Source organism: Nerophis lumbriciformis, linkage group LG09 (genome assembly GCF_033978685.3).
Source record: "Nerophis lumbriciformis linkage group LG09, RoL_Nlum_v2.1, whole genome shotgun sequence".
Classification (NCBI taxonomy): domain Eukaryota; kingdom Metazoa; phylum Chordata; class Actinopteri; order Syngnathiformes; family Syngnathidae; genus Nerophis; species Nerophis lumbriciformis.
This window is the reverse complement of record NC_084556.2, coordinates 8,085,001-8,102,255: the sequence shown is the minus strand read 5'-3', so window position 1 is coordinate 8,102,255 and position 17,255 is coordinate 8,085,001. Positions and strand designations below refer to the sequence as shown.

The following is a 17,255-nucleotide window of genomic DNA, read 5'->3' as shown; positions in this document are numbered from 1 at the left end:
TCAGGGATCCGATAATTGTTGCCCTGCGCCCCTTTGCCCTCTGCCTCCCTCGCACACACGCACACACACACACACACACCTATCCATCTCTAGCTATCAGCCGCTCCCTGCTGCCGTTGTTTTGAGAGGTCAGACTTGTTTGTTTGCTTGGAGGCCCGTCGTCTGATAGCGTGTGTCGGACTACGCCTGACCACACCCCCACCCATCAACTACCCCCCGCCACCGCCGCACCATCGCCTCATCTTAATCTCAGCCGTTATCAGCCGACTCCCCCGCCAACTCCAACCTTGTCTTTTTTTTTTTAGTTTTTTTTTAAAGGAACACTTCCCCCAGGAAATTATGGCAGATAGACAACGTCTCTATCTGTCATGGCCGAAGCCTCAGGTCACACTCGGTGGAAAGGTGTGGGAGGGGGGGTTGTCACTCAGGTGGGCTTAATGGCTCCCAGGTTCAAATCCATCCACTGACCTCACAGCCTCATCTCATGTCATCACTGCAGGTACAGCAAAGCCTTTTATTATTTCTACTTTTTGGCCATGAAAATTTGCATTAGGGGCAAGTGATGCAGTGTCCCATCAAATCCAGCAGATGGCACTATGGTGAGAAGTGATTTCTATTACAGAGCAGCTGTGCCAATAGTCAATTGTTGAATGTGAAATTTAGCAAATGTTGAGTGTGACTGTCATTCTGCAATTTATTTTTAATGGGCTTTGATGAAGTCTGCCTAGCAACAGCTAACAAAAAAAAAGGAAAGTAATTCTGGTGTTTGTATTTTTTGCAAAAAAATTGGAAAATGAAGCTGAAATATTCTGGGAGTAAATTTAAGTTAATTAGACAAGTAAAGCCGTGATATTACGTTAAGTAAGAATAAAGTGGTAATATTACTTAATAATAACTTAATACTAGGGATGTCCGATAATGGCTTTTTGCCGATATCCGATATTCCGATATTGTCCAACTCTTAATTACCGATACCGATACATACAGTTGTGGAATTAACACATTATTATGCCTAATTTGGACAACCAGGTATGGTGAAGATAAGGTCCATCCATCCATCCATCCACAGATGGATGGATGGATGGAAATTAAAAACATTTTGTTGAATAAAAAAGAAAGTAAAACAATATAAAAACAGTTACATAGAAACTAGTAATTAATGAAAATGAGTAAAATTAACTGTTAAAGGTTAGTACTATTAGTGGACCAGCAGCACCCACAATCATGTGTGCTTATGGACTGTATCCCTTGCAGACTGTATTGACATATATTGATATTTAATGTAGGAACCAGAATATTAATAACAGAAAGAAACAACCCTTTTGTGTGAATAAGTGTGAATGAGTGTAAATGGGGGAGGACGTTTTTTTGGGTTGCTGTACTAATTGTAAGTGTATCTTGTGTTTTTTATGTTGATTTAAAAAAAATAAAAACGATAACGATAATTTCCGATATTAAATTTTTAAGCATTTATCGGCCGATAATTTGTCAGATAAAAACTGACAAATGTATTTATAAGTTTAAAAAAAGCATAATTTCATGAGAATACATATATTAGAACAAAAAAGTTGGAATATTGCAGGTAAAAAGTTGTAATGTTATGAGAAAAAGTTGTAATTTTACTTATGTTGTGGCTTGTGCAGCCCTTTGAGACACTTGTGATTAAGGGCTATATAAATAAACTTTGATTGATTGATTGATTGATGGTATTGCGGTCACCGTTTAACTAGACTCCAGTCGTGAAAATGTCTAGAAATAAGATCAAAATTCAGAATAAATTGGAAAAAGTTGTTAATTCAGAAACAAAGTTGTAGTTTTGCAAGAATAAAGTCGTATGTCATGTTAAAAACAAACAATTCCTGGCATTGCCAGAAAATAAGAGCATAATATGAGATGATTGCAGTGTTATTATTAGATTAAAGTTGTCTTTTTAGAAGAAAAAAAAACATAATTTCATGAGAATATGCAGTAGTTGTAACATTAGAACAACAGTTATGCAGGTAAAAAGTCTTAATATTACGAGAATAAGTTTTAATTTTACATATATAAATGGGTAAATTATGAGGGAAAATTCTTAACTTAATAAGACATATGTCTGAATATTCCGAGAATTATGTTATAATTTTCCGAGAAAAACGTTTGTGAATTTGTAATGTTACCGTAAAAAAGCCTGGGAAGACAAAAAAGTAAAAAGTCTTTTTTTTTTTTATAAGAAGAAAATTGTAACAGTGTTAAGAATAGTACTATTACAAGAATGAGTCTGAATTTTAGCAGGAGTAAATTTTTATTGTTATGTTTTTACGATAAGGATGCAACTGCGAGGTTAGAAGTCATTTTATGGTGGAATTGTGCGCTACACTAAGTTAGTTCATATTTGTATAGACAGTAAGATCATCAGGGGTGCGATAATTGTTTGTTATTTCGGAAACAAAGTTGTACTTTTGCAAAAATTGGATCGTATGTCCTGTCAAAAATAAACCATGCCCATGCCAGAAGATAATAGCACGATATGAGAATAGAGCAGTAACAATGTTAGATTAAAGTTGTTTTTTTAGAGGAAAAAAGGCATCATTTCATGAGAATACATATATTAGAACAAAAAAGTTGGAATATTGCAGGTAAAAAGTCGTAATGTTACGAGAAAAAGTTGTAACTTTACTTATGTAAATGTGTATATTATTAGAGAAAATTCCTAACTTAATAAGAAATATGTCTGATTATTCCGAGAATAATGTTATAATTTTCGAAGAAAAAGTTTTGTAAATGTGTGATATTACCCTAAAAAAGCCTAGGAAAAAAAAGTAAAAAAATGCATATATTTTTTTTTTATAAGAAATTGTTTATCAGTACACAAATAGTAACAATTACAAGAATGACGTCTGAATTTTAGTATAAGTAAATTTTTATTTTAATGCTTTTACAATAAACATGTAACTGTAACGTTATGAGAACAAATCAGGTAAAAAGTCGTAATGTTACGAGAAAAAGTAAAGATTGTACGTATATACAGTATGTAAAAGTGTATATTATGAGGGAAAATTCCCTAACTTAATAAGAGATATGTCTTAATATTCTGAGAATAATGTTATAGTTTTCTAATAAAGACTTTTCTGAATTTACAATATGACGCTAAATATGCCTGGAAAGAAAAATAAAGCAAAATGTAATATTATTTTTTATAATAATATGAAAATTGTAACAGTATCAAAAATAGTAACAATTACAAAAATAAAGTCTGAATTTTAATAGAAGTATTTATTTTATTTTTTTACGGTAATAATGATGAAAGGGATTAAAGTAATTAATGGTGAAATTGTCCGCCACACAAAGTGACTTGTTAGTTCTTATCTGAACAGACAGTAAGATAATCTGGATTCCGATAATTGTTGTTATTTCTTACACAAAGTTGTAGTTTTGCGAGAATAAAGTCGGAATATGAGACAGATATATTTGGATTGTTAGGAGAAAAGTTTTTTACGTTTTTGGTGCTCTATTAAGGGAGTAAACATTGTATTTACGATGATTAGTACATGGTAACTTTAATCGAATTTAGTGGTTATGTTACGATATTACTTATTACAAATTGTATTACTATAAGAAAAAAAACGTAATTTTATGTGAAAAGTTATAATATTACAAGAAAACTGTCTTAAAGATTAAAATGTTGTTTTGAAAATAAAGACGTTATTTTAGGAGAACAATGTCAAAATATCAATTGAACATTTTTGTAATGCTACTCTCGTATAAAAAGAGTTACAATTTCTTTACGATACTTATTGAGGGGGTCTTAATCATTACGATAAAGTTGTAATTGTGTGTTTTTCAAAAGACTTCTTGTCGTTATTACGATATTCCTTATTACGATTTTTTTTTTTTTTTAACACAAACCCTTATATTTTAGTGAGAAAAAAGTTGTCATATTACAAGAAAAAGTCCAAAGGACAACACTGTAACCTAAAAATACGAAGTCCTAATTTTACGAGAATTAAGTTTTAAAAATGAATGTCCTGTGTTAATGTTTTCATGTAATAAAAACAGTCGTGATTTTTACAAGAATATTGTCGTGTTACAGTATGAAATAAATATGTCTATGAGAATATACTGTAGTCATATTGTTACAGGGAGAAGTGCCAGTTCTGCGAATAATGTCATAATTTTATTTTTGACAAAAGGGAGGCAACCACCCGACAAAGCAACGTGGAGGAAATTAAACAAACAACACAGGTGCTGTTTGCGGCAAGAATGGGAGGGAATAACTTGTGTACGTGTACGTGTATGTGTGTGTGTGTGTGTGTGTATGTGTGTGTGTGTGTGTGTGTGTGTGTGTGTGTGTGTGTGTGTGTTCTTGTATTTATAGCCTTCTTGAAACATCAACAAAGAAAAGTACCTTCCATGTGAGGACCAGTGAACAAGTGAGGACCGAAATCATGGTCCCAATACGGAAAACCAGTGCATCTAATAGAGAGCCAAATACTGGAGTCCGTGAACATTGCTCCAAAGTCAGGATTTTTTGTTGATTTAATGTGCATACAAAAGTAAACATTGACCGGTGCAAAGGCAGCAATATATGATAAAACAAGCTAAAGAAGGACTTCCCTATTCATCCCCCAAAAAACCGCCAGGTGAACAGCTGATTTTGCGACTTCCAGTGCTGACGTAAGACAACCCGCGTCCCATATGTGACCATAGGATGAACAAATACACTGCGGTACTAAGACTATAGTGGCCATTAACAGTTAGCTTCTACAGCTGGGTTGCCCAAAGTGCGGCCCAGGGGCCATCTGTGGTCCGTGACTCGTTTCTCATCGGTCTTAAGCACATTACAAAAAAACAAAAAATAGAGATCTCATTTGCACCCCTTGTGGTGAAATCTATCAAAATTAGGGTGGTCCTAAAGAGGTAGGCATTTTTCAGAGGTCTCAAGAAGGTAACAAATACAAGAACGTGTGTGTGTGTGTGTGTGTGTGTGTGTGAGGTTAAAGTGACAGATGTTAAATCTTTAAGGGGCACAACAGAAGCCCGCCTGTAGCAGGCAGCACAACAAAGAGGGCAGCGCCCAATCAACATTCCTGGCGCCCGGACACGCCCCTTTGCTGTCACCCCATAAAAGTCACCAACATCAATTCCTGCTCGCCATAACTGTCATCATAGTCCCATTCAAATAGGAACCGCCAGCCAATCAGCAGCACCGTTCAGCAACGCCAACTCTGATTGGATGAACTTTACGGCAACTTTTGTTTTTTAGCATTTGTGCAATATTTTTAACGTTAAATCACGACTTTACTGCCCTTTATTTTTACGGCTTAAATAAAATAATCCAACACATTTGACTGCTTAACATTCAACTTTAATCTTATAGAAATGCAACATTTTTATCAGGAAATTATTAGTTTTAGAACTTTTATTCCAGGTATTTTAGTTCTTGTAGTCCTTCTTTCTCATCACATGACTTTTTTCTCTCATAAAATTGCAGCTTTACATGCAGATATTTTATTTATTTATTTTATTCTGATTAGTCTGACTTTTTCCCTGCACCGCATAACCTTTTCAAATTTGAAAAATGTGTATCAGCGGCTTTTGTCTCGCAATAAACTTCTATTTCAATGTTTTTTACAAGGCAGGCTTATTTTTGAAGCACAATTCGTACACGAGGCAATTCAAAGTATTTTACAGAAAATGAACACTTAAATTTCTTGTAATTTGGCAACTAAATTCCCATTTTGGAATTGTTTTCTTTCTTGTCTTTCCACTTGTAAAATGGCAACTTTGTACACAGTTGCAAATTTTAATTTGTAAAATTGCGACTTTTATTTTGATTATTCAGACTTTTATTCTTGTAAAATGACATTTATTGTAGTTATTCTGACTGAATTGTAATTGTACGACTATATATTTGTAAAAAAAAAAAAAAGATTTCTTGAAGCTTAAAAAATTTAAAATGTTCGAATAAAATGTCACCCTTTTTCTCAGAAAATTTCACTTTTGACATTTCCATCAAACTTAATTTTTATGTCGTAAATTTTCAACTACAATATATTCTTTATCTTTTGAACGCCTTCATTCGTGTAACGTTGCATCTTTAGTCTCACAATTAGGACTTTTTTGTAACATTACAACTTTTTTCTTGTACAATGAGGACTTTATGCTTCTACTGTAAGTATGTTTTTCATCTTTAACATTAAGATACAATTCAGGTTAAATTATGATATGTTTTTTTGCAGCCCTCAAGTCTTGCAGGTTGTATTCCCCCAATTATTACAGATGTTCCTTATACATAAAAAGTTTCTTGTTGCTTGCTTTTATCGTCGTCAATACAATAAACCACGCAATGATTTTTGTGCTTTTTTCCAGCCCGAGTGTGACCCTACTCTGACCTTTGGGGGGAAAAAAGATTAGGTTATTTATGTCAGCTTTGATCTAATTTATTGTATATCTTATGTTTTTTCTGTTCACCCTCCAGTTGGTGTGGAGGTTAGCGAGGTGACTTGTCAGACAGCACATCACTGATGTCATCCCCTGCTGACCTCACGTGAACTCTGCAGAGCGTTCAACGAGTAGAGTGCAGCGGCCTCTTGTGGACAAAAGCGCTTCAACCTCAGTCTGGTAAGCCTATTTGTCAACATGGTACTTTTTTTAAATCTACAATTCATATAATATGAAATGTGCAGATGGTATTTGTTGTACGGTAATTTTTGGGCTGAGGTTAAAAATACAAATAAGTTAATTTAGGTTAGACAAAAAAATGTACAAATGGTATATACCGTATTCTTTGGAGTATAAGTCGCTCCGGTGTATAAGTCGCACCGGCCGAAAATGCATAATAAAGAAGGAAAAAAACATATTTAAGTCGCTTTTTGTGGGAAATGTATTTGATAAAACCCAACACCAAGAATAGACATTTGAAAGGCAATTTAAAATAAATAAAGAATAGTGAACAACAGGCTGAATAGGTGTACGTTATATGAGGCATAAATAACCAACTGAGAACGTGCCTGGTATGTTAACGTAACATATTATGGTAAGAGTCATTCAAATAACTATAACATATAGAACATGCTATATATTTACCAAACAATCTGTCACTCCTAATCGCTAAATCCCATGAAATCTTATACGTCTAGTCTCTTACGTGAATGAGCTAAATAATATTATTTGATATTTTACGGTAATGTGTTAATAATTTCACACATAAGTCGCTCCTGAGTATAAGTCGCACCCCCGGCCAAACTATGAAAAAAACTGCGACTTATAGTCCGAAAAATACGGTACAATAAATATAATTTGATATTTAATATATGTAACAACACATGTACCCACCAAACACCCCTCTGTTAAAACTAGTTTTCTTACATTTTTTATGATTTTTAAAATGACTAAAAAAAATGTAATAAAAAAACATCATTGCTACAGATTATATATACATTGAAATAAACTTACCTTATTGAGTTTTTAAAATGTCATTTTGTAGTACTGTTTGATTCCAAATAAAAGCTAAAATGAAGGCAGTCACATGTGAAGGGTTACCAGCAGGCACAAGACATCAAAACAACGTTGAGAACTTATTGAATTAGGTCCTGACGTCGAGCAACTCAAACCTAACGTTGGAACAACATGCTTTTTGACGACGTTTAATCAATGTTAGGTTCCGACGTTGATTTGACCATTGAAGTTTGGTCATTTCTCCACCAATATTCTACAGCACAAATATAACGTTGAAACAACATGCTTTTTGACGACGTTTAATCAATGTTGGGTTTTCACGTTGATTTGACCATTGAAGTTTGGTCATTTCCCAACCAAAATTCTACAACACAAATATAACGTTGAAACAACATGCTTTTAGACAACATTTATTCAATGTCAGGTTGTGACATTGATTTGACCTTTGAATTTTGGTCGTTTCCCAACCAACAACGTGGATCCAATGTTGGGCATCAACGGTGTCTCAATTTACAAATACAACCATTTTGCAACGTTGTTTCAAAGGACATGTATGTATAATCAACATTGTATCAATGTCTTGTGCCTGCTGGGTTAGCTCACTTCAGAAAATAGTGCAAGGATCCAAATTGTAAAAAAAAATCTTATCAAACATCTAATAAAAAGCGGCTCAATGAACATATGTTTTATTATATTATTATATTATATTGTATTTTCCGACTGTTAGTTAGACAACCCTGTACATATGCGACCGATCTACGTCAAGATAACGATGCAAAAGATGTCTCATGCGTACGTTTTCCTAAACGTGTTAACCAGGACAATCGGGATTTCCCGTTCATTCATCTCTCGGGCCATCTGGCACCAGACGCACGGCTGACAGAAGGTGGCGCACACGCAGTCGTCAAACATAGTGCCCTGCGAACAGAAGAAGATCAAGTTAACGAATGACGCACCTTACGGTTTACGGATATTCTCGAATAACTTGGCACGTTGTTAGCATGATGTACTGGAAAGACACGCAGAAGAACGACGGAACTCGTAACAATAAAACAAATCGTAATTTCACCTCGCTAGCTAGCCATATAGCTAGGTCGCATTCGTAAATCCAGTAAAATGGTCAATCCCAAATTTTTCATCTCTACATTTTACACAGAGGACACTTTTTTTTCTTTTTTTTCTATAAATTTGCAACCTCATTCATGCAATATGAGTTTTTACTCGTAACATTTGGACTTGATTCCAGTGATTTTTGTCTCGTGATATGCAAATGTTATCGTAAAATGTTATGTTTTTGAAACATTTTAGTATGTAGTCGTAAATGTTTTTTGCATCAATGCACAACTTTATTCTCGTGAATATTACTTGTTATTAATATTGCTGTATAATCATACTTTTTTGTGGTTACATTTTGACTTAGATCTTGGAGGTTTTTCTTGTAAAATTAGGGCGTTATCCTTAAAATTGCGACTTAAATTAATAATAGAATATAAAATTACTAATTATTTTGTAAAATGTCCTCTTATGTCTTGTAGAATTATGTCTTTTTTGCATAAATGTGTGACTTTATACTAATTAATAGGATTTTGCATTATAACAACTATTTTCATCATACTTTATTACACTTTAGTCTTGTAGTGGTACAACTTTTGTCCCCTAAAATTAATAATTTTAATGATAATACAGCATATGTTAATAAACAATTTTACGAAATAATTGCTTCAAATTTTTTTCAGTTGGGGCGGGATGGCTCGGTTGGTAGAACGGCAATGCCAGCAACTTGAGGGTTCCAGGTTCGATCCCCGCTTCCGCCATCCTAGTCCCTGCCGTTGTGTCCTTGGGCAAGACACTTGACCCACTTGCTCGCTGTGGCAACCACATTGGTTGATATGTAGCTTAAAGATGTAGATAATGGGTTTCACTATGTAAAGCGTTTTGAGTCTCGAGAAAAGTGCTATATAAATATAATTCGCTAAAGGTTCGTAAACCCAAACGGTCGCAAGTAGAGGGGTTTGTAAATTGAGGTTCCACTGTAGTAGTGAGACTTTGTTCTCCTATGACTATTTTTGCAATAATGACTTTTTTCTTGTAAAATATTAGCAACGTGTTGTTATTAATTATTTTCTCTTAAAGTTATGGCTTTTTGATCACGATCATGATTTAATCAGGATCATTCCTAAGGAAGCAGATTCTGAACTAAAACTTGTAAACGAGCCAACCAGATACCTTTAATTTTTTTAATTTTTTTTTTCTGTTTTTGAGGGGTGCACAAAAAAATCTGTTCACATCCAAATCGTGATTCTTATTCATCACGATTGTGGCAGTCCGCTCCCTGTATGCTCAGTGCCAGAGCTTGGTCCGCATTGCCGGCAGTAAGTCGGACACGTTTCCAGTGAGGGTTGGACTCCGCCAAGGCTGCCCTTTGTCACCGATTCTGTTCATAACTTTTATGGACAGAATTTCTAGGCGCAGTCAAGGCGTTGAGGGGATCTGGTTTGGTGGCTGCAGGATTAGGTCTCTGCTTTTTGCAGATGATGTGGTCCTGATGGCTTCATCTGGCCAGGATCTTCAGCTGTCACTGGATCGGTTCGCAGCCGAGTGTGAAGCGACTGGGATGAGAATCAGCACCTCCAAGTCCGAGTCCATGGTTCTCGCCCGGAAAAGGGTGGAGTGCCATCTCCGGGTTGGGGAGGAGATCTTGCCCCAAGTGGAGGAGTTCAAGTACCTCGGAGTCTTGTTCACGAGTGAGGGAAGAGTGGATCGTGAGATCGACAGGCGGATCGGTGCGGCGTCTTCAGTAATGCGGACGCTGTATCGATCCGTTGTGGTGAAGAAGGAGCTGAGCCGGAAGGCAAAGCTCTCAATTCACCGGTCGATCTACGTTCCCATCCTCACCTATGGTCATGAGCTTTGGGTTATGACCGAAAGGACAAGATCACGGGTACAAGCGGCCGAAATGAGTTTCCTCCGCCGGGTGGCGGGGCTCTCCCTTAGAGATAGGGTGAGAAGCTCTGCCATCCGGGGGGAGCTCAAAGTAAAGCCGCTGCTCCTCCACATGGAGAGGAGCCAGATGAGGTGGTTCGGGCATCTGGTCAGGATGCCACCCGAACGCCTCCCTAGGGAGGTGTTTAGGGCACGTCCGACCGGTAGGAGGCCGCGGGGAAGACCCAGGACACGTTGGGAAGACTATGTCTCCCGGCTGGCCTGGGAACGCCTCGGGGTCCCACAGGAAGAGCTAGACAAAGTGGCTGGGGAGAGGGAAGTCTGGGCTTCCCTGCTTAGGCTGCTGCCCCCGCGACCCGACCTCGGATAAGCGGAAGAAGATGGATGGATGGATGGATGGATTATTCATCACGGTTCTAAAATTATTCATAATTTTTTTAAATTGATTAAATTTTTAGTCAATATAAAAATATATATATAATATATATATATATATATATATAATTTTTAGTCAATATAAAAATATATATATATACATATATATATATATATATATATATATATATATATATATATATATATATATATATATATATATATATATATATACATATATATATATATATATATATATATATATATATATATATATATATATATATATATATATGTATATATATATATATATATATGCACACACATACATATATATATGCATTTTTTATCGATTTATATATATAATGTTCAGATTCAACATTTAGATGTAATAATTAAAAGTCCACATTTAATTTAAACTTAAATGTGAGAAAATTTGCTAAATCTGATAAAAGTGAGTTAAATGTGAGAAATATATCTGCTAGAAAAGTGTGACTGAACTTTTACATTCGGCACCCTGTATGGTAATGTTACGGCTCTTTATGTACTCACTCTGATTCCGTAGCGTTGTCTCATGGACACCCTCATGGACATGGTGATGGCCGGGACACATCCTCTCAGGAAGAAGTCCACCAGGGGGAGACAGAGGCACTCACCATAGTTCCTTGCCTTTATGCAGGTAAAGCAGGGGAAGCACCAGAATGCGAAACAACCTTTATACACAAAAACAAACACAAATTGTTAAAAAAACAAAACAATGACCCCTAGATTGAAACAAAAAGAAGACACTCACACATTGGGACGTCGTGACAACAGTCACATATTCCACTCCCCCACTCGCTAGATTCCTGGTGGACCATAATGGGCCCAGGTTGCGTGACCACCATTTTGGACGTCATTTTGATTCCTGAAAAATCAATCGATGAAAAATCTAACAAAATGTCAAACTTTTGGATTCAGAATAACATCTTGCACGACGTATATGTTAGCTACAGTAGTTAGCTAGGTAGTTACACAGAAAGATTGCTAGCTCGCTAGCTCCGTTATTATTTCAGATGCAAAGATTTTAATCTGATCTGATTCAGATCTCATAATACAAAACTCAAAACCAGTGAAGTTGGCACGTTGCGTAAATCGTAAATAAAAACAGAATACAATCATTTGCAAATAATTTTCAACCTATATTCAATAGACTGCAAAAACAAGATACTTAACGTTCAAACTGGTAAACTTTGTTATTTTTTGCAAATATTAGCTCATTTGGAATTTGATGCCTGCAACATGTTTCAAAAAAGCTGGCACAAGTAACAAAAAAGAATGAGAAAGTTGAGGAATGCTCATCAAACACTTATTTGGAACATCCCACAGGTGAACAGACTAATTGGGAACAGGTAGGTGCCATGATTGGGTATAAAAGCAGCTTCCATGAAATGCGTGAGCAAATTGTCGAACAGTTTAAGAACATTTCTCAACGAGCTATTGCAAGGAATTTAGGGATTTCACCATCTACGGTCTGTAATATCATCAAAAGGTTCAGAGAATCTGGAGAAATCACTGCACGTAAGCGGCTATGCCGAAAACCAACATTGAATGCCCGTGACCTTCGATTCCTCTGGCGGTACTGCGTCAAAAAGCGACATCAGTGTGTAAAGGATATCACCACATGGACTCAGGAACACTTAAGAAAACCACTGTCAGTAACTACACTTTGTCGCTACATCTGTAAGTGCAAGTTAAAACTCTACTATGCAAAGCGAAAACTATTTATCAGCAACACCCAGAAACGCCGCCGGCTTCGCTGGGCCCGAGCTCATCTAAGATGGACTGATGCAAAGTGTAAAAGTGTTCTGTGGTCTGACGAGTCCACATTTCAAATTGTTTTTGGGAACTGTGGACGTCGTGTCCTCCGGACCAAAGAGTAAAAGAACCACCCGGATTGTTATAGACACAAAGTTCAATCTGTGATGGAATGGGGGTGTATTAGTGCCCAAGACATGGGTAACTTACACATCTGTGAAGGCACCATTAATGCTGACAGGTACATACAGGTTTTGGAGCAACATATGTTGCCATCCAAGCAACGTTACCATGGACGCCCCTGCTTATTTCAGCAAGACAATGCCAAGCCACGTGTTACATTAACGTGGCTTCATAGTAAAAGAGTGCGGGTACTAGACTGGCCTGCCTGTAGTCCAGACCTGTCTCCCATTGAAAATGTGTGGCGCAATATGAAGCGTAAACTACGACAACGGAGACCCCGGACTGTTGAACGACTTAAGCTGTACATCAAGCAAGAATGGGAAAGAATTCCACCTGAAAAGCTTCAAAAATTGGTCTCCTCAGTTCCCAAACGTTTACTGAGTGTTGTTAAAAGGAGAGGCCATGTAACACAGTGGTAAAAATGCCTCTGTGCCAACTTTTTTGTAATGTGTTTGCCATTAAATTATAAGTTAATGACTACTTGCAAAAAAAATGAAGTTTCTCAGTTCGAACATTAAGTATCTTGTCTTTGCAGTCTATTCAATTGAATATAAGTTGGAAAGGATTTGCAAATCATTGTATTCTGTTTTTATTTACGATTTACACAACGTGCCAACTTCACTGGTTTTGGGTTTTGTAGTTGGGAGTGAGAAAAATGCATTTCTGAAGGTTTATTGAAAAAAGGCGCATAACTTCTTGAGTTATTTTGCTAATTATAACTAACAGACAAAAAAACAAACAAACTCCAAAAGTTACAGACACTCCAGGTTGAGTTAATGAGCCCTAAAATCGGTTAAAAAATTGCTTTAAAAATAAACGATTATTCCTTACTTTATTTGGATTTTGTTTTTTGTTATTGGACGGATATTTAATCAAAACAAATGCACGTTGACTAAGAGGATAACACAATTAACTGACATGTTAGTTAACGTATTAAAAACCAGACAAAAATGTTGACAGAAACGAAATCCAATCATATTTGATTTCGTATCAGCGAAGGGTGGGACAAGTTCGGAATATATCCAATCACAGCTCTTTAACGACGTACATTGAAAGAAGAGTGGGGGTCAGTTATGAAGGACAGCCAATCCGATGCTCTTCCTTTCACCGCCAAAATCAAAACCAACATGTTTAACATGTTCCGCATCATAATATGTGTACAACTGGGATAAAGTGAAGAGGACACATTTAATTTTTACTGCTATGATGCCAGCAGGAGGCGAGTCATCGATCGTGTAATCCAGAGTTTTTCAACCACTGTGCCGCGGCACACTAGTGTGCCGTGAGATATTGTCTGGTGTGCCGTGGGAAATTATGCAACTTCACCTAATTGGTCCAAAAAATATTTTTTGCAAATCAATAATTATAATGTGCCGTTGCTTAGTGTCTGTGCTGTGTACAACTCGGCAGCGTAACCACGTAATACTCCATGTCAGTAGGTGGCAGCGGGTAGTTATTTGCTTTGTAAAAGTCGTAAAGTGTCGGGTGAGACGAGGATGGTTTGTTGTGATCCCAATATGCAGACCACATCGGGAGGCAGTGTGCAGGTAAAAAGGTATGTAATGCTTGAACCAAAAATTAACGAAAGGGAAAGGCAATGGCTATGCAAAACGAAAGTAAAACTGAACTGGCTACAAAGTAAACAGAAACAGAACGCTGGACGACAGCAAAAACTTACTGCGTCCACAAAGTACGTCCGTTCTTGACATGACAATCAACAATGTCCACACCAATAAGGATAGCAACAATGTAAATAGCCTTGCTTGCTAACACAAAGCAGGTGCGCTGAATAGCGCTCAAAGGAAGACATGAAACTGCTACAAGAAAGCACCAACAAAACAGGAAGGGCCACCAAAATAACAGCGCAAGACAAGAACTAAAGCACGACACACAGGAAAACACTAACAAACTCAAAATAAGGCATGACGACCTGGTGAGTTTCATTTTTTTTAACGTTTCCTGCTGGTGGTGTGCCTCCGGATTTTTTAAAAGAGAAAAATGTGCCTTGCCTCATAAAAGGTTGAAAAACACTGGTGTAATCTACATAACTGTAATTAAAGTACGGTAAATGTTTTATTTGCTGCTTCGGTGTTGTGCCAAAAACTGATTCCCTGCTAAAAATGTATCCCCGCCGCGTCACTGCAACGCCGGGTCTTCGTTTGTCCACAACTGATTACTACGTGTAAAATAGGCACTTTATAATCCAGCAAATTATTTAAACTTTTATCGTGTCCAAAAAATGAAAGAGTTGGCCAATTCTAAAGTATTAATCAGATTGTAAAGGACTGTTGTTGATCCAATGTCAATGTGCTAAAACCTTGCTTGAAAGCTACATTCAATATTAACTGTTATTTGTTCAGGCACATGAAAATATTATATGTGTTTGTTTGTATTCATTTAAGCAATGGTTGCCAAAAAGTAATTCAAAGTAATGTTTTTGATATTGACACATCTCATCTGTGCATATCCTAAGGGTATTCTAGTTAATTATGCACAGATGAGATGTGTCAATGTCAAAATATTACCTAATAAACTTGGCAATCTTGTGGTGGGTATATACATTGTTTCTAAGAAAAACTAATCTTAGAAAAAGTCAGATGTTTCGGTTTACACTTACACATATCCTTTATTTCGGTTACTACAACCAAAAATGATCTCCATCTCTACACAATTTAAACAAAACAAATATTAAAAGAAAATAACATGGCGTGTGTCCTAATAATAATCTACACGATGACCTTATATGACAATATCTATTTAGTATACATTATATTAGAAGTAGTATCAAATTGCAGCATACATATCATATATAATTACATCCATGAATACTCAAAATAAAATAAAGCAAAAATTATAATTTCATCAAATGTAGTTTATCCAAATAAAATATACCTTACCAGTTTGGATAGAAAAAAATACTGTTTATTAAAGGAAACACTTATTATTTGACTTACCGTTAAGTCGCACCGGAGTGTAAGTCGCACCTGCCGAAAATGCATAATAAAGAAGGAAAAAAACATATATAAACTATGAAAAAAACTGCAACTTATAGTCCGAAAAATACGGTAATTACGCCTATTATTCTGCTAAAAAACTTTTATTTTTATTTTTATTTTTATTTTAAAAAAATTGTTTTTGACCTGTGTCCAAGAAGAATATGGTGTCTGTTGCCTTTAATAGCTTTATTGTTGAAGTATTAAAGCTAAGAGATAAAGAAGCTTCTGGAAACCTGACAACTAACAAACAACTGCAGAAGCCTTTCCGAGGCGACAAATAAACAATTACTCTAAAAAGCTATGATTTTTTACCCTAAAAGAAACAAAACCTTTAAAGACAATATATGTCTTCTTATGCACATTGTTTTTGGTCTATATCTTTTGTAAGGGTTACATATTATTGCAAAGAAACGTGTCAATTATACTGCAGAGGATTGTAGTTTTCAGGTTGCCCAAATATAAGAGATTCATATCTGACCTGAGCGCTTGTGAATGCTACGTCCCGTCACAGGCAGCGTCTGAGTAGAAATAACACGAAATTAACGCGCTACGCCTGAAGAAGCCCGACTGGAACAACCTGCCTGGCAGGTTGCGCTTAAAAGGGAGCTAGCATTCAGCTTTAATTGGACGTATTATGACAATTACTTTTTAAACGTGATAAAAATGCTGACCTTTTCCATGAATTGATTAACGTGGACCCCGACTTAAACAAGTTGAAAAACTTATTCGGGTGTTACTATTTAGTGGTCAATTGTACAGAATATGTACTGTACTGTGCAATCTACTCATAAAAGTTTCAATCAATCAGTCAATCAATTAACCCTCTGTTCCTCTTGAAGCCGGTACACTCAGTGTGACAACGACTTGACAATCATGGCAAAGTTTTATTTCATGACATCATTTCACAACATAAATGCTAACAAGATGACACACCATGTCAACGTAAAACCTGTAGAACAATGGACGTTTTTGTCACTTTCATTCTCGTATAGAACCGTATGTTTGGAACATATCCATCATATTGACACTTGCTTTTGGGAAAATATTACCTCTAACAAGGCAGTTATGCAGCGAAATACCAGCAAGTAACTATTTTTAACAGAAATGTACTTTTAAGTCAAACTTTTGGCCTGTACTGTGTATATATATATACATATATATAGTTGTTGTTTTTTTTTACTTGAGTGTCCTCTTATAATGATCACAGTTATAATAAAAATATATTAGAATATTATTACTTTTTTGAATTGAATCTAACTAAAAATATTCAAATTATCATTGAAGAGCTTTTTTTAAAACATTATACCATTTTAATACCTACTGTATACTTTGATAATAGCATATTGTTCCTTTCATATATATAATTCTATCTTTTTCATGTTTTAGCTCAGTGTATCTTAATCATAGGGCCCCCAAGAGGGCTGCCTAAAAACATCTGTTTCTCAGCTGTGGTCCGTATGGGTCGCAGCGGTACTCAGTTGTAATACACAATCCCACCACTTGTGGCAGTAATGGCAATCT

The 17,255-nt window shown here is 36.0% G+C and overlaps 1 protein-coding gene and 1 long non-coding RNA gene across 3 annotated transcripts in view; one reads left to right on the top strand and one right to left on the bottom strand.

Annotated features, from left to right (window-relative positions):
• Positions 1 to 17,255, top strand: part of LOC133607162 (uncharacterized) — an 81,684-nt gene that overhangs the window by 60,795 nt on the left and 3,634 nt on the right. Inside the window, exons 3-4 of the long non-coding RNA XR_012050591.1 lie at positions 6,461 to 6,603; positions 11,324 to 11,437. This is a non-coding gene — a long non-coding RNA (uncharacterized lncRNA). The remainder of the gene's footprint in view (positions 1 to 6,460; positions 6,604 to 11,323; positions 11,438 to 17,255) is intronic.
• ponzr2 (plac8 onzin related protein 2) lies at positions 7,422 to 16,243 on the bottom strand. Of its 2 annotated transcripts, XM_061961627.2 has the most exons (5): positions 16,213 to 16,238; positions 15,693 to 15,722; positions 11,552 to 11,665; positions 11,311 to 11,471; positions 7,422 to 8,358 (listed from the first exon to the last, which is right to left on the bottom strand). In XM_061961627.2, the coding sequence occupies exons 3-5, from the start codon at positions 11,655 to 11,657 to the stop codon at positions 8,227 to 8,229; spliced, it is 399 nt and encodes a 132-aa protein (XP_061817611.1). In that variant the 5' UTR covers positions 11,658 to 11,665; positions 15,693 to 15,722; positions 16,213 to 16,238; the 3' UTR covers positions 7,422 to 8,226. The 2 variants fall into 2 exon arrangements, with proteins under 2 accessions (XP_061817611.1, XP_061817610.1); XM_061961626.2 differs by lacking the exon at positions 15,693 to 15,722 and having other exon boundaries at positions 7,423 to 8,358; positions 16,213 to 16,243.